Source organism: Gobio gobio (genome assembly GCF_949357685.1).
Source record: "Gobio gobio genome assembly, chromosome: 1".
Classification (NCBI taxonomy): Eukaryota; Metazoa; Chordata; class Actinopteri; order Cypriniformes; family Gobionidae; genus Gobio; species Gobio gobio.
In genome coordinates, this window is record NC_137097.1 from 2,467,555 (window position 1) to 2,488,434 (window position 20,880).

Consider the following 20,880-nt stretch of genomic DNA (forward strand, 5'->3'; position numbering starts at 1 on the left):
AATTTAACTCTTATAGAGTTTATTTAACACTGCAAAATTTACTGTGTAGGACTATGTGAATTTCTATCTACACAGAAGAAAGCCCTGTATAGGCTCTGCCCCGGTACGTGCTGTGTCGAGCCATTTGTTAGTCTGGTTGTTTGATGAATAAAAGATTAAATGTAGCTGCAATAAACGCGTTAAGAATCCGTACAGCTGTAGCAGCGCAGGACTTTTATTCTGCTGTGCGGAACGGAGGAAGAACTGATGACGGAACAGTTTGATATTCGGCTGACCAATCAGCAGAAAGGGGCGTATAATTCCCGCCCACGTCTAGAAACCGAATATTCAAGCCGTTTATTCATTTTCCAACTCTGAACGAAAAACTAAAAATCAAGCTGAATTCTTGTTTTTCGTTTTGTTTAAAAAACGAAAAAACGAAAAAGGAGCCGTTTTTTGTTTATGAATACCCGTTTCTATAAGGAAAATCAAATGGCCAAAATATACACTGACCGACCTTAATGGGCATAGCAGGACAACATTTTTTATTTTAACACACTCAAAGATCACTGAGAAAATGAGCCTTACTTGGATCTTGCTTTCCCCATATTTTATGTTTTGTTTTGGATTGGTTCTTCAAATGTAATACAACACTGACATCTGCAGGAGGTAGGCTATGGTTTCTGCACATATTTCGTTGAAAATATAATTTTTGCTCTAAAATGAGAAGCCCATCTGTCACATTAGATACAGAATATAAAACCATGAGGCATCTGCACAAATAATGATTGAGTATAATCATGTCCCATTGTTATTGTCCAACCAGTTCCCTGGTAAGTTTACTTCACACAGCTATCCATGCAGAGGAACAACGGGTTTCTCTATTATTATTATTTTTTTTTTTAAATGTAGCTATTATTGTATAATTTAAAACACTTCCATGTATTTGTCACGGGGTGACAAAACAAACCTAACGGGACTAAGATCCGGGTGCATGCAGTTGTTCAGGATTTTCCAGTGAACACCCGGTCTATGCCCTGTGAATCTGTTGCCGTGGCAGCGGGGCTGATTGCCTGAGTGACAGCAGGTGTGGGGCAATTATAGAGAACGCTGTGAGAGGGACACCTATTGAGATGAGGCTTTAAAAACAGAGAGAAAACAGACTGTTGTGTGGTTCTCCTCCCGTATGATGCTGTGTTTGTCAGCGGGTTGCTCTTTTTATTGAGGCTGGGCTGTGGAGTGGGGAAGATTGGAGTTGGGGAAGAGGAAGGAAGGAGTGAAGTATTTGGCAGCGAAGACTTGAGGAATATCGTCCGTAGTGAGAAAGACGCAAGTGATGAGTATTTGATCCGTTGTTTATATGCACTAACACTGAAGTGGTGTGGAGAGTTTGGAAAACGTTTGGCACGAGTGAACTATTACACCGAGTGAATTATTGATCTGTCTCCAACTTCTGTCCTCTCCTGGCCGAATGTGGTGATCGCTGCATCATTCTTCTGCTTTCCCGGAGCAAAGTCAAGCCCTGATCGAGGACGAGATCCGATCTGGTGGGAGAAAAGACCGGTGGGTGAGTGCTGGCCCGAATGCACGGTGTGCGAGTGGAATTGCAGTGCCTGAAGTGAAGATTTACACTGTTTGTGCTGTGAAGTGAAATTTGTGTGTGGAGAAGTAATAGAAGTCTGCCGTGCACTCCTCTCCTACAGTCTTCCACCCGCTGTCTCTAACGAAGGGTCTTGATAAAGCAACTGCCCAACTTCCGGCTTGAAAAGACCCGGCCCTGCTAGTGCTGAGTGCTTCATATATCATGTACTGTTGAAACTGTGCTGTGTCTGTTCTAGTGCTCAGCCGAAGTGAGCGTCCCGCTCAAAGTGCCCTCCCCGCCTGGTGGTCTCCACACGCCCTATTGGAAGCCTTTACCCTGTTCAAAGGAGAGAAGGTATATCAGTTGCAAGCTTCATGTACTGTAGAACCGTTGAAACTGTGCTGTGTCTATCCCAGTGTTCAGCCGACGTGAGCGCCCCGCTCTAAGTGTCCTCCCCGCCTGGTGGTCCCCACACGCCCTTATTGGAAGCCTTGATCCTGTTCAAAGGAGGGAAGGTATATCAGTTGCGAAGCTTCACACACTGTTGAACCGTTGAGACCTTGCTGTACTGTTCCAGTGCTCAGCTGAAGTGGAGTGTTCCGCCCAAAGTATCCTCCCCGCCTGGTGGTCGAGTGTTCCGCCCAAAGTGTCCTTCCCGCCTGGTGGTCTCCACACGCCCCTATTGGAAGCCTTGACCCCGTTTGAAAGGAGAGAAGGTATATCAGTTGAAAAGCTTCACATACTGTTGAACCGTCGAAACTGTGCTGTGTCTGTCCCAGTGTTCAGCTGACGTGAGCGCCCCGCTCAAAGTGTCCCCCCGCCTGGTGGTCCCCACACGCCCTATTTGGAAGCCTTTACCCTGCTCAGAAGAAGAAGAGAGTGGCTCGCTTGCCCCCACCTCTGAGCACCTCCCTCCAGAGTAACCCCAGTGACTCGCTTCACCCTCGCATCGGCATACTTACCTGGTTCCAGTCTGAATGGGGTTCGTCTGACCACGGCCTCCCCTCTTGAGTCCCGTAGAGGAATACTTACCCAGTGACCTACCTCGACGGCGCGGGGATTTCCCCCTGATTCCCCTCCGACGAGCCTCCGGTCCGTCCCGAGCGTCCCTCCCCTCCCGTCCCGGGAGGTCTGTAGACTCTTGAACTGTCCTGGTGGCAAGAAGAAGATTTTAATTAGGACTTATCCAATTCATTGACCTTTTAAAATAATACATAAACTGTATTATTTTATTCTCTTGTCTGTCTGGTCCTTGACACGTTCCTCGAGGTGGTTCCCGGGTTTTCCAGGGGTGGGTGCAGTCTGGGTTGGCCCGCCCCGACCTGTGACATATTTGTCCATGTTTATTTATATTGAGAGAACTTGAGATGTTTGAGAGTTTTGCTTAAAGTGTTTGCACTATACATAGAAACGTTTCGTTTTGTTTTATAATCCAATTTCATTCATACTTTATCTTAAGTGTCCAAACACTTATGTGGAAAAAATTGCAAACAGTGTAAATAAATGTGTGAGTCCAGAAGGTGCGTCACGCGCCAGCAGGTGGAGCCGCGTCATTCAGAGCCAGAGCTCCAGCGCGCGCTCACAGGGGCTCCTCAGGTGGACAGGCGGAGGAAGAGAGACGCAGTCAGCGAAAGCTTCTCAATGCTAATGGGGACGGCGCTTTGCTGGGCACCAATGCTATGACAAAAGGAGTATATTTTGTTTTGCTCTCTTGTGAAGTCTGAAGTAAGTTCTCGCGCAGTTTATGGCAGAGGCTCAGCAGAGTTTCAGAGGAAGTAGGATGGACCATGAAGACGGTGCAAACTCTCTCAGACCACGATATGGATGTAAGTAAGAGCCACTTCACTTCATGTCAGTTATGAAACTACTCTATTAATATTATTAAACGAAATGAGTATAAATTGAATGTGAATTTACTGTAGTGCCCAATGTCCATGACAGTTGGCCAGCGAGTATCTGCAACAGTAATCTGACATCCATGATCAGTGGTTTGGGGGATTCGCCCCTGGAGATGCTGATATTTACATAATGCTTCATATTTAGGATATATATATATTTTTTTTTTTAATTATTATTTTTTTCTCAATGATTATTCAGAAATATTTGGAAGCACACTGTAAAATGTAGGATCTATTTCTACCTGACGCTTAAAAATGATTTTCATTGGTGTAACCTAATGCGGTATTGATTTTAAATATTTTGGACTTAAATGAAGCCAGTTAACTTTTATTAGTTACACGAACAAGCATTTTTTTAGAGTTCAGAAAATGTGTATTTGAAGTTCATACTCCTGATTTATCAGCCTCTCACTAGTTGTATGTATGTGTGTATATATATATATATATATATATATATATATATGTGTGTGTGTGTGTATATATATATAACATTAAAAATGTCTTTTGAGCCCTTCAAATATGCACAAAAAAATCCCATTTCCTGACATATCCTGATAGTATGTTGCCTCACTTGTCCTTAGATCCGTAGGCATTAGATCTCATGCTGTGGCCTGAGCAAAGAGAAGCTCCATGATAGTTTTCTCCAGTTAAACATGACCTCTGCCCTTTGTAAAAGCACCTAACAGCCTGTACGGTTCAGATACTTGAGGAATTCTGTTTGAGGAGTTTATCTGTGCAGGTTTTATTAAACACACACACATTGCACCATGCTGGCAGTGGCAAGACGTTATGTATATACTGCGTATATCTCGAATGATGAAGAATGTTCAAGATGGTGTTTGAGTTGCACACATTCGATTCTGGTGTGAACTGCTAGTTGGTCGCATGTCAGAAAGCTAGTTTGAGATTAACTCCACTATATCAAATCAAGGTTGAGAGATGTACTTTTTGTCGGCTCTTTAAAAGAGGTTTACTTAACTCGTGTCAACACTGGCACCGAGATCACATTCCAGCTAAACTGCTGACAAGGCCACTGGTTTCATTCTGCTAGAGTGTTTACATTAGCCTTTTTGATATCGATTGCCTTTTTTATTCATAAAATGCTGATTTTTAGATATGACACACTCATATTGTATTTAACTCCAGAAAGCTGTTGTACAACTATTCCCTGTGTCTTATTCTGTTTTGTTTCAGAGCATCACAAGCTCTCTTTAGGTGCCTTTAGGTTTATTTTTGACTGAATTGGTCTTTTGCTTTTGAGAATGGATGTGGCCTTCACTTCGAGTCGTAATAAGTGTCATATTTTACTATTTTATTGATGTTTCACCTGGGCTCCACCAGACTGTGGAGAATCATCATATATTTTAGTCAAGTGATGGGTGATTGTATAATCTAATAACTTATTAAACCAACTGACGTAGTGCAACTACATCTGCTAGTGGATTCTCAGAATTAATCATGAGCTCTGTGGTAAACGCAACAGATTGTGAAATTCTGTACTGGTCTTTTGATGGTGAGATGTGGTTGATCTGGACGCGTGTTATGTTGATGTGTTGGGTCACGGCATGTCTCAAAAACAGCTCAAAACAGCCTTACACACTAATTTGCATTTTTTAGTAACATGCAACTTCAAAATAGAATACATATTTGAAATCCAGTCCTGATTTTAACCAGGACTGAATGAGATTGTGTTGGTTACATCATGCAATTGGTGAGTGTTTGTAAGCGGCAGCTCCATGCCATTACAATAAATGATTAAATAACAAGTAAATGTAATAGGGAAATCTACTATAGATTTCTACTTTCAATATTATTTTTTTGGTAACACTTTACTACACATATTCACTATTAACTACGACCTTTGCCTCGATTAACTCGTAATTTACTAGTTTTTAATTTAGGTAGTTTTTGTAGCATTTAAGTTTAGGTATTGATTAAGGGATGTAGAATAAGGTCACGCAGAACAAGACATTAATATGTGCTCTATAATTCAATTCAAATTTATTTGTATAGCGCTTTTCACAATACACATTGTTTCAAAGCAGCTTTACAGAAAGTGCAATTCATAAATGTACATTAAAAAATGTTAGAAAGACAATGTTAAGGAAAACATTTTGGGAAAAGTGAATCAATCGTGTATTAATTCAGGCCATAACAACGCTGGCGTCGAGTCGTCTATAGTATTAGTTAGTGTTGGGTCCGAGTCCACCTTTGTCGAGTTCGAGTCAAGTCCAAGTCTTAAACAATCAAGTCCGAGTCCAAGTCCGAGTCCAAAAGGGGCCGAGTTGGACTTAAGTCCGAGTTCTTATCGTCCGAGTCGAGTCCGCCCGAGTCCAGAAAGTAATTCAATTTAAAAAAAGATTAGAAATTGCTATTGTAAATTTGTACCTTCTATTAATATTTTAACCTTTTAAACCAATGGCAATATAAAAATGAAACAAAAAACCCATTATTACATCTTGCCATTGCCATTTGTATTTTGTCAACAGAACCTCAACTAGTTTCTAAACAAAAAATGGTTTCAAAGAATAGAAGGGACATAGATATAGTATATGTAGAACTTTTATTATTACATATGCACGAAAATACAAATTAACCTGTTTTATTGTATTTGATGCCTCTCCCCCACATTTAAGCTGAGAATAGGCTGAAATACTCAGAGTAGAGTTAAATCTATCAGCTAGGCATAACAACAAGCTTCATTACTGTGCTTAATCTATGAATGACAACAAACTAATTTCTGAACACAGCTCAGATCTTGTAACTTGAACACTGAACACACAGTGCTGTAATGAACACTGAAAATACAATGTCCTGTAGAACACAGTCAATCTCTAAACCAAGGCCATATTGCTTTTCAGAAATACAAGTGCTGTGACCATTTTATGAGTTAAGCGTGCACGGTGTGGTCTCATGATGAGGCCACCTTTGCTAAAGACACGCTCTACTGGTGCAGAGGATGCTGGTATGGACAGCACTTTTACTGCCAGAGAGTGGAGCTGTGGGAATCTCTCCCTATTTGTTGACCAAAATTCAAGTGCTGTATTGGTGTCTTTGTCTTGAATGGCATCAAAGTACTTATGTATCTGAGCTGCAATGCATGTATCCTTAGCTGAGTAGCTCAGGTGCTTGTGGGCTCGATAGCGAGCTAGAAGTCGTGGGCATTTGCCAGGAGGGGAATCTGTGGTTGCATCAGCATCACCGTTAACTTCAGAATGCAGCATGTCTCCATCTGCTGTGCCCTCAACCTCTGCAGTCAAAGTATCTGAAAAAAGATGAAACATGCACAAAAAATAACACACGTTAAAAATGCATTTGGATTTAGGGACCTAAGGACCATTATTGTATGCCTACTGCGTATTTTTATACTTTGCAATATACAGATTAGCTGGTAGACAAGAAGTTTGTTTCAGAATAAAATGCAGACAAATCATTTTTAGGTTATAAAAACAAATAAAATGCACTACCTATAAGTGATCTTTTCAGATCCTCTCTGAATTTCTTCACCGAATCTGGATTCTCATTGTTGGTTACATCTAGATCAACCCAGTTAAGGCCAAACTGAGGATCAAGCATTGTAGCCAAGAAATAGACATCATTGTTGAACTGGTCCTCTTTCCCATTTTGCTCAACCATTTTGGTTCTCACAAAGATCCCAGAGAATCTCTTTAAAAGTGATTGGCGAAGGGCTGTGGCTAGTGGCCGGCAATTACTTCTTGACTCTGATATTTGAAGCAGATGAGTGTTTAAATCCAGTACAGTGGGGACCACCATACTAATAGTGACCATTTTCTCACCCTCTGTAAGGTCTGTTGCTTCCGCAAAAGGAAAGAGAACAGAACCTAAATCCTTCAGTTGATTCCATTCACGAACTGAAAAAAGAACATGTTGAAAGTCTGAACTGCAAATTTGTGTGAGAGCCCTATGGTCAAGTGCTGTAAGGGCCTGTAGCTGCTTGAATGTACTGTTCCAGCGTGTGGCTGTAGCTGCAGGAATTGATCTATCTGTCCCAAATATAGCCTCAAATCGCTCTTTAAACTGAGTACTAGTGTGAAGTAATGAGGTTAATTTTGACATTTTGGCAAGTGCTGAGGAAAAGGCCTTGGCTTCTTTCATTCCATCATGCACAACTAATTGCAGAGAATGTGCAAAACATGACAACCTCTGTCTTGTTCTCGCTAGGATAGTCTCATCTTCCAAGGTCACATCCTCCCAAAGACTCTCATCATCCAAGTTTCCATCTTCTGCATCACTGCCATCACTGTGATGCTCTTCCTGTGGTAGCTTGACTTTGAATGCACACTTCATATTGGCTGCATTATCAGTGATAATGTATCTGACTTTACTTGCAATGTTATATTCATCAATGATCTCGTCAAATGCCATGGCTATGTTGTCTCCACTGTGTCTGCCACAAAACCTCCTACAGTCTAAAAGAAAGGACTCCAGCTGATTTTCCTTTTGGTTTAACCCATGGGCTGTAACACCGAAGAAGGACCGCATGGTTCGATCAGACCATATGTCAGCTGTTATGGACACAGATGATTGGGTTTGGAGCCTTCTTTTAATTGAATCCTTAACCTGATCAACCAACAAAGGAATGTGTTTTTCAGTGATTGTTTTTCTTGCAATGGGAGTGTATTTGTTGTCCATTACTTTCAAGAAATGTCTGAAATGCTGATTTTCAACAATTGACAGAGGTAAAGTGCAGCCAATGAGAAGATCCTTAATGATGGCATTATGAATTTCTTGTTGTCTTGGAGAATTTGCATCATAAAGTAGCACTGCTTGTTTTGCAAATTCTGGTCTTGCAAATCCTGCTATGCTGGGCTGTGCAGCATCTGCTGGTTGCTGCTGTCTTTGGTACTCTCTTATTCTGGAACAAAAAAAAAAAAAAAGAGAGAGAAAATGTTAGTATTTTTTGCTGATTTAAAAACAAAAGGTAAATGTAAAACAAAGTTATTTGTCTAATGTGCCTAAAACTTTCCCAAAGTTTTGTATAAGTAACTTAACTAGTTATTGCAATTCGGAGAACATTACATAATTGAATAAACATAATTACATTACATTAGAGCACATAATTTTAAATTTAAAAGGGCTACATTTACAGTCCCTGTAAGTTACTAAAAAAAAAAAAAAAAAAAACCTAGGGTGTGTTATTTACCACATTAAGAATAACATTTAACATTTTATAAAATTCAAGACCAAATACTAATGTTTAGGGGTGGGTGATACTAAAATCTTAAATTCACGATAATGAAATGTTTTCTCAAGTAGGATTATTTATTCAAGTAAGAATAAATACTATAGATAAATTGTATTACATGTACAGTGATTCTAAATTTACTAAAGTTAGTCATCAGTAGAGTGAGTGAGTGAGTGATTTTCTCTGTCTTTTGTTGTTTGACAAAACATTACCATTTAACATTACAGCAGCAGGTTTATTGGACTGCAAGACATAACCAACTGTGTTTACATGAATACTCCGTAAGACTTGCATTTTGACATGATGTATGTGAATTTATTTGACAGTCCCAAGTGTAAACCATTAGATAATTCGTTACTGATGATGCGCGATGAGGCGGTCTCATTTCTGTCTGCTGCTTTAAGTGTATGCACACAAAAATCCAATACATTTATCGTCATATCACCCAGCCCTAATGTTATTTGGATTTAAGTTGGTATCAAAAGTTATAATAAGCAGCTTACCTTTCTTCATGTTTTCTTTGGACATGTCGGTAGAAATTTGACGTCGTGCCAGACACATCAGTAATAGTTGTTTTGCAAAATTTGCAATCAGCAGAATGTTTCTTTTTTCCTGATTTTTTGCAAATAAATTCGTTATGCTTTTCATAAGCAAAACAAATGATTGCCGATTTTGAAGACATTGCCACGCATTGCGTGTGTGTGATGTGTGTTTTTTGTCTGCAAGCATAAAATTATGCTACTGCTGCCTGTCGGTGTGGTGCAGTAAAATCACAGGCGGGGAGACGTTAATTAATTTCTTATCTTAGTTTTATTATGCCGGTTTTGTTGCTATACATGACACGGACTCGACTGCACTCAGAATATTTTCCGAGTACAAAATGTTCAAGTCCGAGTCAAGTCCGAGAACAAATTCACCCGAGTGCGTGACCGAGTTCATTCAAAATTGGACTCGAGTCCGGACTCGAGTCCGAGTCCAAGTTCGAGTACCCCAACTCTAGTATTAGTACTATAAGTACTAATAAACAGCCAATATCCTAGTAATATGTATGCTTGCTAATAAGCTACTAGTTAACAGCAAGAATTGAACCCTAAAATAAAGTGTTACCATTTGTTTTTCAGAGTTTATTCTTTAAATACAATAAGCTGTATGCAAACAAAGTGACCCACATTTGGTTTTCAACCGTTGAAAAGGGGTCAAATTCAAACAAATTGAAGTTACTTTGGGATCTCCTTATCTCTGGGATTTACAAATGAGAAGCAGAATTTAAAAGGACATTAAGATGGATTTTAGTCTGGGAATAGCTTAAGCCTTGTCTGTGAAACCGGGGGGCTGGAGTTACAGGCATGCAAACTGGAAAATTAATTGTGGTACTCAGACATGAATGTTCTATGCAGTTGTTTCGATGAAGGGAAACAAGATACAAAACCCACATTTGGTTTTTGACCCATGAAAATGTGTATAATATAACAATTACTCAAAGACCCATTGAAATCCCTAGATCTCTGGAAATGAACCATGTAGGGCCTTAAAAATTGAGATGCTAAAAGAAAAGTTTAAAAATCTAAAAGGATATTAAGATATAACACTTCTTGAGTTGCATGCATACTTTGAGGGAAAACATTCCCATTTTTGAACTGTCGCCATTGGCATATAATGCAACAAAGATTGCTCAAAGTCAACTAATAGACCTACCTAAAATAAAAAAATGAGGCTGCCAATTTTCTAAAGTCATTTACTCCCCCCTGTGATTTGGCTGCAAATCTCAGGTGAAAATTGTCACTTTCAATCCCCCCTCTACAAAATAGTGGATTACTCAGTAAATATTCATCAATGACAGTTAATGTTTATTTACTTTTATTAGCCAGGGACCTCTGGAGTTGACATGGAATGACCTAGTATCATCATTTTGAATCTAATGCAATAATATTCATCATGTAACTTTTTTTTAAGGATTAGTTCACTTCAAAATGAAAATTCTGATATTTTTCTCATCTAACATCGTTGTTTTACATTTTTTTGCTAAAGGGCATTTGTATTAGTTTTCACATGTGCGCTTTGTAAACTTTACGACGCGATTACGCAATCCTTGGCACGTCACTAACATTTAAGTCCCGCTGGAGGCAAGTTTCAGAACCCAAGTGCAATTTTTATTAACTTAAATCTTAACATAAATCAAAATATGGAACAAAGACATGGCTTGGCAAAACATAGGCCCATACAACATCAATATCAGACAAAGACTCACAGCAAACATGAGGGCTTAAATACACAGCGACTAATGACAAGACAAGGGACACCTGTGAACAATGATCAAACAATGAACCAATGACAGAACATGACAAGATCACATAAGGGCATGGGAATCACATGACAAGACCAGGAAAGGCAGTGAAAATGACACTCAGAAACATTACAATGAACATGATAAACTAAAAACATGAAACATGAACCAACACCCAAAACAACATGTGACAGTCGCAGAGCAGTGCAAGAAGATGCAATTTAGGTTAAAAAGTATATTCATTTTTAATTTTCTTTGAAAATTTCGCTAGATAAGACCCTATTCCTCGTCTGGGATCGCGCAGAGCCTCCGAAGCCCTTTGAAACTGCATTGCTTTGGACCTTCAACATTTTGGTTGCCATGGAAGTCAATGGTGTGTCGTCCCCCCCCCCCAAAAAAAAACCTCAGCTCTGCATAACCAGAAATAAAGCGATTGCATTGAACTCTGCAGTGTTGTGAACTGAAGATAAAGGTGGCGGAGAGGGAATGTAGTTGCAATCACGTAAAGGTCAGCCACAAATAGTTTCGTAATACAGTACTGACAGCTGACGTCCGCCAGGCGTAAGGTTGTCACTCCCTGATGCTTTCACGTACCGCTGACAGTGATGAAAGAGTTGCTGATTATTTCTGCACGTGTATATTGTGTAAAATGACTCAAGCTTGCACACACATTCATTGTTTTGTTTGGTTGATCTTATAGGGGTTTAAGTGTGGTGTGTTTCTGATTCACTTCTTTCCTTCATAACAAATCACTTGAGCACTTTTTCCAGTTCATGCTGTTAAAATCTAATTCCTGTGTGATTAAATCAACAGCTGTCTGAAACACACAAATTCTGAATAAAATATAATCAGCAGAATGGAACTTGGCTGCACACCATCAGATTCATTCAAACTTTTTTTTTCATAGTGTGTCTAGTGGTTGTTGTGTTGGCTGTGCTACAGTTAGCTGATTAAACTGGAGAGGAAAATGTCACGCTCAGCGTTCTTATGTGTTATTCCACCAGTATGGGAAAAACTCTATTCTTGCATTCTCCAACAGTTTTTTCCCTTTGTTTATCCTACAGCCATTAATGTGGACGATGAGAGGCTGTCGGCGGAAGAAATGGACGAGAGAATACCTTTGTCACCTAGAGGAAGCCAAACAGTGAGTAGAAGTTTGACATGCCACAGATACATTTGAGCAATTGTCATGGGACCAGATAAAAATACAATTTTGTGTAAACCAAAGACTTTATGGCAGAATAAGTGCCGCCTTCTAAATAAAGAGCCAATCAACAATTGGTTAAAGTCATCGCATCACTGCAGCTGCCTTCAGAAGCTCCGGTTGATATAGGAACAGTCAGTGCTCTGAGACGTGCGCTTATGACTGCACACGTGCATTTGCTGTTTTTGTCATGAGTTTTTAGAAACAAAATTGATGAGTCAGATTTCATTGGTGATTTCAAATATGACATTTAATCGTAAGCTTAGTGAACAACTTTGGAGAATTTGATGTTTCCCCATTCACAGAGATGTACTTGCATGACTAAATTAGCTTCCCGAGAGGCGTTTCAAAGATGGCCACCAAATGAGTTGTCTTAAAGAACCTTGGGTAAACTTATAAAAGGTAGAGGTAAGTTTAGGTAAGATTAGGGACTACAGCACTTTTATGATACTCAGGGTCCTTCTACTGTAAAAAGTTGAAGATTTACTATGGACATGAACTTAAAGGCACGATATGTTTTTAAAAAAATTAAAATATCAACAAAAAAACAAAAACAAACACACTAAAACAATGTTATATGTTTTGTTGACTTGAGTACTTAGATTATCCCAAATGATTCCACCAATATTTAAATCCAGAGAAATCAGCAGTTTTACGGCCCGTGTCATTGTGTAGCCTGTCAATATTCACCTTACTCTCAATTTCTGGTTTTACTTCCGTTGAAACCATGAAATCACCAAAGATTCTTATTAGATTATGCATTTTATTATACAGGTGAGCAACTGTTTCAACTTATATAGCTCATAGTCTTATTATTTGAATATCTTGTTTTCTTGATTTTACCACATTTGTACCATACCATGCCCATTGACACTATTTTGTCAAATGGCTAACATAGCATAATCAGAAAGAGCTTTATTTGTAGTAACAGTAATACAACATTTTCTCCATCATACAATATAATTTTAAAATCAATTGCAACACAAGTCATCCAGCTTTTAGTATGATATTCTCCCGATCTAGCTTACTGCAATGTGTAACAGGTGTCTCATAGCAGCCACTGAGCGAACGCACAGAGTAACATTATAACATTCAACACACTCAAATGTATTTTAGTGTGATTGTTTTGACCAAGTAAAACAGCTCTGCATTACCCTACAATTTTAAGTTGTCAAATAAATTGACATTTAAGAGTTGTAATTCAGCAATTGCAGCTGTTTCATAAAAAATGTATAAAATAATGTGAATTTAATTGATCAGACATAATGGTAAAAAAGTTTAAGTTCAGGGAATAAGGAGACAAACGATAAACATAACATTAATCATCATAAAATATACATAAACAACAATGCGAAAGCAGTAGTGACCGACTGCGCCATATAAGCATAATAAAAACAACAACGTAAAATGTCCCAGGCTCTTCCACATTTTAGGTCAATGCGGACAGCAGAAAAAAAGAAAATCACTCACTGCTCGACTGAATAACTTGTAGCTTTAATAAAAATCAGTATATATCTAAGTCATTCTGTGAAGACTAAGCAGTTTTAATTTGATTATTAAATTTTTGTTAAAGAGGTCATGAAATGGCTTTTAAAAAAAAAAAATTATACTGAGGTCAACTTATGATGTTTGCGTGGTTTTTACATTCAAAAACATCATAATGAATAAGTAATAGGCTATTTTCTGCCTCGGTTTTGAGCCTCTCTCAAGAAATGCTCGTTTTTTATGGAATTGCCGCACTGAAGACTTGGAAGTAAACGGCCACGCCTAGGATTGGATAAGATTTGCATATTTAATGAGCTTCAGCTCCCCTCAGTACATGTGGGAATTGTTTTGAAAGCGTGAGGGGAAACACTCACAGGGCTCGCAAAATGTCTATAAAACAAACACAATGATTCATCTCTCATAAACTTGCGATTGATTGGAATGTTATTTTTTTATTACTTGGCCTGCCCGATCGGTGAATATAACTGTTCACACACACCCTTCAAATATCAAGTCAAGAGCACATAAAGAAAGGGATGTTATTTCACTATTTAAAATAGCCCGTCGGCAGGTTGGGCTTACGTTTTGGTAGCCCGTCTGGAAAACACATAGCCCCGGGATGTTGGGCTTTCCAAGCCCTGGCCCATAACGTTACAAGTCCGAGTCTGATCACGAATGAACCAATAACACTTCAAATAAAGGATTCCCTAGCCTGTGACAGTGTGCTAAGGTATGTTCAGTTAGACACGTACACATGATCAATACGATGTGTAAAATGCAATACTATCACATATTAAAAACATGTTTTATTCACATACGTTTGTTGCACCATTCCTGTCGGATCCAATATAGAAGGCACAGCATTGTGTTTTTATCTCAATATGTCTGCAAATCCAGTCTCGACCTGTATCTTGTTTACAAACGATTCCGCGGTGAAATGAAGTGAACAAACGCGCAACACATGAGCTGGAACCGGCATGTTTATTGCTTGGTAGCGCAATCCGTTAAGAGTCGGTGGGCGGGCTTGAGGCGGCGTTTCAGAATACGATGACGTCAATGGTCGACATATTCTGAGATTGAGTGTTTTCTGGGCCTGGTGTCAGTAAAAGTTTTTCTTTGACTAACAAGGACATTTTCAACTCCGAAACTTACAGGATATTCTTACATCACGATTAACTTTTATATATCAAAGGCTCAAGGGAAAGTTGATTTCTCAATTCATCACCCCTTTAAATAAACCTAATGTAAGCCTACCTGAAACCCTAAACAACCCCACTAGTTTACAATGACGTTAAAATGGCACTTACTTTTTATGTAATGCTACAGTAAACCTGCTGTTTACTTTTGAAGTTGTAGGGATGCTTTCTTCTCACAAATAGAATTTAAAACATGTATGTTGGTAAAATAATATTCAGTTTTTACATATATTTAAATAGAATTTCTATTTATTTTACACACTTTAAGCATTATCGTGTTGCATATAGAATAATGCATTGTTTAACAAGTTATCGCATCGCTTCTTCAATATTCTGCAGCCCTAATCAGAGAGTATCTTTTGTAGCATGTGGCTGTGCTCACAGCGTGATAACTTATCAGTATGATATTGTATTCTATTTCTGATCAGTCAATATTATTTTAAACAGGATGGCAAAATTAAATAGGCTTACAATACCTTCCACTTGAGGTTTAGAAGCATATATTTTGCTTGCCCATAGTAATCCTGTTCATATGCAACTCTTAAGTGTATTTTAGGGCCATTGTGTGTCAGCATGTATCACAGCCCTGACGCTATCACCCTTTGAAACTGTTGTGAACTTTTATCTTCTAAAGTGTAGGAAACTCAGAAGTGATGACCAGGAGACTTCGGGATTCAAACAGAAGTTATTCTTTTTAATGAGAACTCTCTGTGCTGCAGGTCGTCCGGAAACAGTCTGACTCAAACAGTCTAGCTGATAGGTTATATACATTCCAAAGGGGAGGGATTACATAGAGGCGGGAAATCTGAATAAAGCATGCAAATGAACTGGGAACACACCCTACTCTGAGAGCCCTACCAGTCCCATTGAATCAGCATAACTATTCACATGCTGTTACTGGCCAGGAACTCCAATTCCAAGAGCCATCCCAGAGCCATTAAAGACAAAAGGTGAAAGTCAATCAACCTAACGATTCAACGTCTGGGCTCCGAAAGGTGAGAATCTCAGTGATCTGATTAAAACAGGTCTGGCAGGAAAAGAGACTCTTTCTTGAGATTATAATCAATAATCATCTGATATCATAATTCTTTACCTTAAATGCTAAATTGATGTACCTTCCTAAATTTGTAATTCTACATTTCCCCCTTTGAGAGTTCTAATAACTCTCACATAATACAAATTTAAACCTTCATCAGTCCATTCTATAGCTTATGTTTGTTAACATAAGCCCCAACTTCTAGTCATGTAACGTGGAAAAAATTACAGGCACATATCACTTGCTCTGTGTTGATTGTCTGTAATTGCATGTTGACACAGAAACAAACATGCAATTAAGGTCCGTGAAGTTCATTACGGGCAATGTTCTTTTGGGGTTGGAACAGTCCTTGCGAGTCATTTTGTTGACCTAACAGGTTTTCGAACCATGAAGAAATATCTTCAGTCATCTGATGTAATTTTGCTGAAAGATCAAGAATGTCTTGTGATGACTGAAGTTCCCGTAGGTGATTCTCTGCGTTGTGTATTTTTTCTTCTTTGTTGGTTGTAGTCTCTGCAGTTGATCTATTTGTTTCCTGGAGGTTGTGGCTTCATACGCAGATGAGACTGTCCTTGCATATGGATCTGGGGACAGCCATCAAGTTTTATCTGCACACTGTAAGACAGAAAACAGTAAAACAGAGAGCAGTATTTCTTCAAAACACTATGGTTGTAGCAGTTTAAACACTATGGTTCTATCATTTTCCTAGTCTACTGTTGTCGTTTCATTCTTTCCCTATTTCTTAATTTATTTGACACCTATGGACCGGTGAGGTAAGGATGGACTAAATCGGGAAAGGCCTATGAGGTAGTGTCTTCACCCTGGGTTCACCCCCGAGGCTGTTCTGTACTCAGCTACAAGACCATCTGCCCAAATTCGGATTAGAGCTCCTTTGTCCGCTAACACACTTTCGGAATCATCCACTATTCCACTGTACGTTACAGCTACCTGACAGAACCTCTCAGTATATTCACTCACAGTGTCTTCTTTCTGAACAATGCTCTTCTAAATTCAGAAAAATTTATTTGCACTGATGGCAAACTTTCAGCAATTCTCTCAATATCCTTAGGACTCAAAGATGTTTTGACAACAGTTTGTATTTGGACAACAGAAGAGTTGTGAGTAACACTTTCAGTTCCCTGAGATCTTCTCCTAGCCCCACAAACCTGCACTGAATCTACAGGCTCATCAGTTACTGATTGGATGGCTACATCTGTTTCAAAGAAAGCTTTTAAGTCAGGATAATTGTTATCAGGCTGACTAACTTCTACCACATCAGTTTTTTCTGCATCTTTGTTGCGGTTTACTTTCTTAGTCACAGAAGATAATCTAGTACGGAGATCTTTAATCTGTTTCTCTAGCTCTAAGTTGCGCTTAGACTGTTCTGTAGCTAGTGTTAAACCAAATTCTCTGTGACAACAGATAAAACCTTTCACATTGTTCTTGCGAAGACTTTCTCCTAGTACCTTCTTACAATCTTCAATTGACCATACTTTGTCTGCATCAATGCCAAATTTCTTTGTTAAATTCAATCTGACTGGCTCAGTCACGATGGAGTCCATGTGCTCTGATAACAAAGACTTGAATTCACTATCTGTCCAAAAAGGTGTAATCTTTCTAGTACTTTTCCTAAACATTTTGTGAATTTCTGTTACCACAAACAAACACTAAAAAAAAAAACCTTATCTCTATTGTCTTGCAAACAGAGGGTACAAACTTATTAGCACATGATGCTAACCTTCTCTATGAAGAGGCAGACAAAACAATTAAAAACGTCTCAGGTTACTTGCGTAACCTATGTTCTCTGAGTAGGGAACGAGACGCTGCGTCACTTTAATGACGTAATGGGACGCCCTCTGGGTGTGCCGATTGTCTGAAGCCCTTATAGAATCACGCCAATTGATTGACTGATGGCGCGCACGTCGCCCCACCTGACGTAGTCACCTATATTAGCGTGCGCGCGCGCCATCTGCTCCTCAGATTTCTCTGCCGAAAAGGAAAGCCTGTTGGCAGCGCGAGGAGCTTGGCAGCGTACGCAGCGTCTCGTTCCCTACTCAGAGAACATAGGTTACGCAAGTAACCTGAGACGTTCTCTTTCATAGGTTCACTCGACGCTGCGTCACTTTAATGACGTAATGGGAACGATATACCAAACACGCCAAGCTAAAGCGCTGCCGTATCTGGCTCAAAGAACACCAGATAACCTGCATGACTAGGTTAAGCAGACAGGACATGCGAACCCGGAGCCATGTCTAGATCCAAACTATAGAATCTCACAAAAGTGTGCGGAGAGGACCACCCTGCCGCCACACAAATATCTTCCAAAAGAGCCCCTCTAAAAAGTGCTTGAGAGGAAGCCACACCTCTGGTAGAATGCGCTCTAATATCAAGAGGTGAAGGTAAACCACGCACCTCATAAGCTAAGGAAATAGCCTCTGTCACCCAATGGGAAACACGTTGCTTCGAAGCGGCAAGCCCGCGGCGGCCAGCACCGAAGCACACCAACAGCTGGTTAGATTTCCTCCAGCTGTCTGAACGGTCAACATAACACTTCAACGCTCGAACTGGGCAGAGCAAATGAAGTTTCTCGTCTTCCTCCGAGTCAAACGGAGGGGGGTGAAAGGAGTGAAGAGTAATAACCTGAGAGCGAAATGATGTGGACAAAACTTTGGGCACATAACCCAGCCTAGGTCTTAAGGTAACCTTGACTAGGCCAGGGGCAAAATCCATACAGGTCCCATTAACAGAAAGAGCCTGTAGATCGCCCACTCGTTTCAAAGAAGACAGAGCTAACAAAAGAGCAACTTTGAGAGGCAGAATTCGCTCAGGAGCTGACTCCAAAGGCTCAAATGGAGCCAAAGTTAGCCCTTCAAGGACCACGGAGAGGTCCCAAGAGGGAATACCAGGGAAACCAGTCTATGCTTGCCTAGAGGGATTTCGTCCGACTCCCTACCGGCAGCTATAGCTGCGACATAGATCCGAAGGGTGGTGGCCGCTGCTCCAGCAGCAAACTTCTCCTGCAGGAACTCCAGAACTGAACCAACCGGGCAGTTAACTGGATCTGCTGCATGAGTCGAGCACCACGACTCAAAGACCCTCCACTTGGAGGAATAGAGCTTCCTTGTGGAGGGGGCTCTCGCATTAGCAATGATCTCCTGAACGTCCGCAGAAAGACCAGCGTTTAGTGTCGTTGGCCCTTGATGGGCCATACCCACAACTTCCAAATCTCCGGGTGAGGGTGCCAAATCCTGCCCTGAAGTTGTGTCAAAAGGTCCTTCCTGACCGGTATCTCCCATGGGGAGGAGTCCAGGAGGAGAACCATCTCCGAGAACCAAGTCTGGGATGGCCAGTGTGGAGCCACCAGCAGGAGGCTGGCCCCACTCTCCCTTACTCTGTACAGAACCGCCGGAATCAGCTTGATGGGCGGGAACACATAGAGTTTCAGATTGGGCCATGGATGCGCGAACGCATCTATCCCCAACGGGGCCGGAGAGCTCAGAGAAAACCAGAGTCGACACTGGGACGACTCCTTCGAGGCAAAGAGGTCCACTTCCGCTTTCCCGAACATCTCCCAAATCTGTGACACAGTTTGAGGGTTCAGCATCCATTCCCCCGACCGGAGCTTCTGTCTCGACAGATAATCTGCAGCGAGGTTTAAGACTCCGGGTACATGGACTGCTCTCAGGGACAAAAACTTGTCCTGAAACCACAGGAGGAGTCGGCGCGCATGCCTGTCCAGGGTGCGCGACCGTGATCCTCCCTGGCGATTTACGTGAGACACCACTGCCATGTTGTCGGTCCTGACAATGACATGATGCCCCCTGAGTGAGGGGAGAAAATGCTGAAGGGCCAGGGATACCGCTCTCAACTCCAGGCAATTTATGTGCCAGGAGAGAACTTCCCCCTCCCAGATCCCCATAGCTGGTCTGCCCTCGAATACCGCACCCCAGCCGGTAAGAGAGGCGTCCGTCGTAACCATTTGGCGACAGAAAACAGCCCCCATCTTGACCCCTTTCTGAAGAAAAAGAGAGTCTCGCCACATTGATAGGGCACGAAAGCAGCCGCGTGACACCTTCAATAGGCGAAGGGCCGATCCTGTTGACCGAGCCCCTGAGCGTTTCATCCACCAGAGGAAGGGCCTCATATGGAGCAGTCCCAGGGGAAGCACCGGGGAAGCTGCGGCCATGAGACCCAGGAGCCTGCGACACGTACCCACAGAAACATGATGGCCTAGCCTGAAGCGGACCAAGCATGTTGTGATACTGGAAATCCGAGCAGGGGCCAAACGGGCCTGCATCGGAACGGAATACAGACGAACACCTAAGAAGGTGGTCTGCTGAGCCGGAGTAAGAACGCTCTTGTCTGTGTTCACTCTCAAGCCAAGAGATTGAACGTGTCGAAGAACGACATCTCTGTGATGACAGGCTAACTCCCTGGAGTGGGCCAGAATGAGCCAGTCGTCCAGGTAATTGAGAATACGGATGCCCTGGAGCCTCAGCGGGGCCAGAGCAGCATCCATACACTTCGTGAACGTCCTTGGTGCCAGGGCAAGGCCGAAGGGAAGGACTTTGTATTGATAAGCCTTCCCTTTGAAGGCGAACCTGAGAAACTTCCTGTGTCGTCTGACAACCTGAATATGGAAGTAAGCATCTCTCAGGTCTATAGTGACAAACCAGTCCTCCGCACGTATCTGAGACAAGATAGTCTTTAGCGTTAGCATCTTGAACTTCCCTTTGTAGAGGGCGAAGTTCAGGCGGCGGAGGTCCAGGATGGGACGCAGACCGCCGTCTTTCTTCGGAACAAGGAAATAACGGCTGAAGAAGCCACATTTCTCCTCTGTTGCCGGAACTTCCTCTATTGCCCCCTTTAGGAGGAGAGAAGAGAGCTCTTGTTGTAGCACAGAAGCCTGAGAGGCGCTGTTTACTACCGTCTGAGCGACCCCGTCGAAGCGAGGAGGGTTGCGACAGAACTGAAGCGTGTAGCCTGACTGAATCGTGCGGAGGACCCAGG

The 20,880-nt window shown here is 41.2% G+C and overlaps 1 protein-coding gene across 2 annotated transcripts in view; it reads left to right on the top strand.

Moving 5' to 3' along the window:
- The first annotated feature begins 3,123 nt into the window (after positions 1-3,123).
- The window catches only part of LOC307128023 (uncharacterized protein), a 38,895-nt gene continuing 21,138 nt past the window's right edge, over positions 3,124-20,880 (top strand). The window contains exons 1-2 of one of the 2 annotated variants that reach the window (XM_079819552.1): positions 3,124-3,387; positions 12,014-12,093. In XM_079819552.1, the coding sequence (XP_079675678.1) occupies positions 3,349-3,387; positions 12,014-12,093 (119 nt within the window). In that variant the 5' untranslated portion in view covers positions 3,124-3,348. The remainder of the gene's footprint in view (positions 3,388-12,013; positions 12,094-20,880) is intronic. The other variant, XM_079819551.1, reaches the window with a different exon arrangement.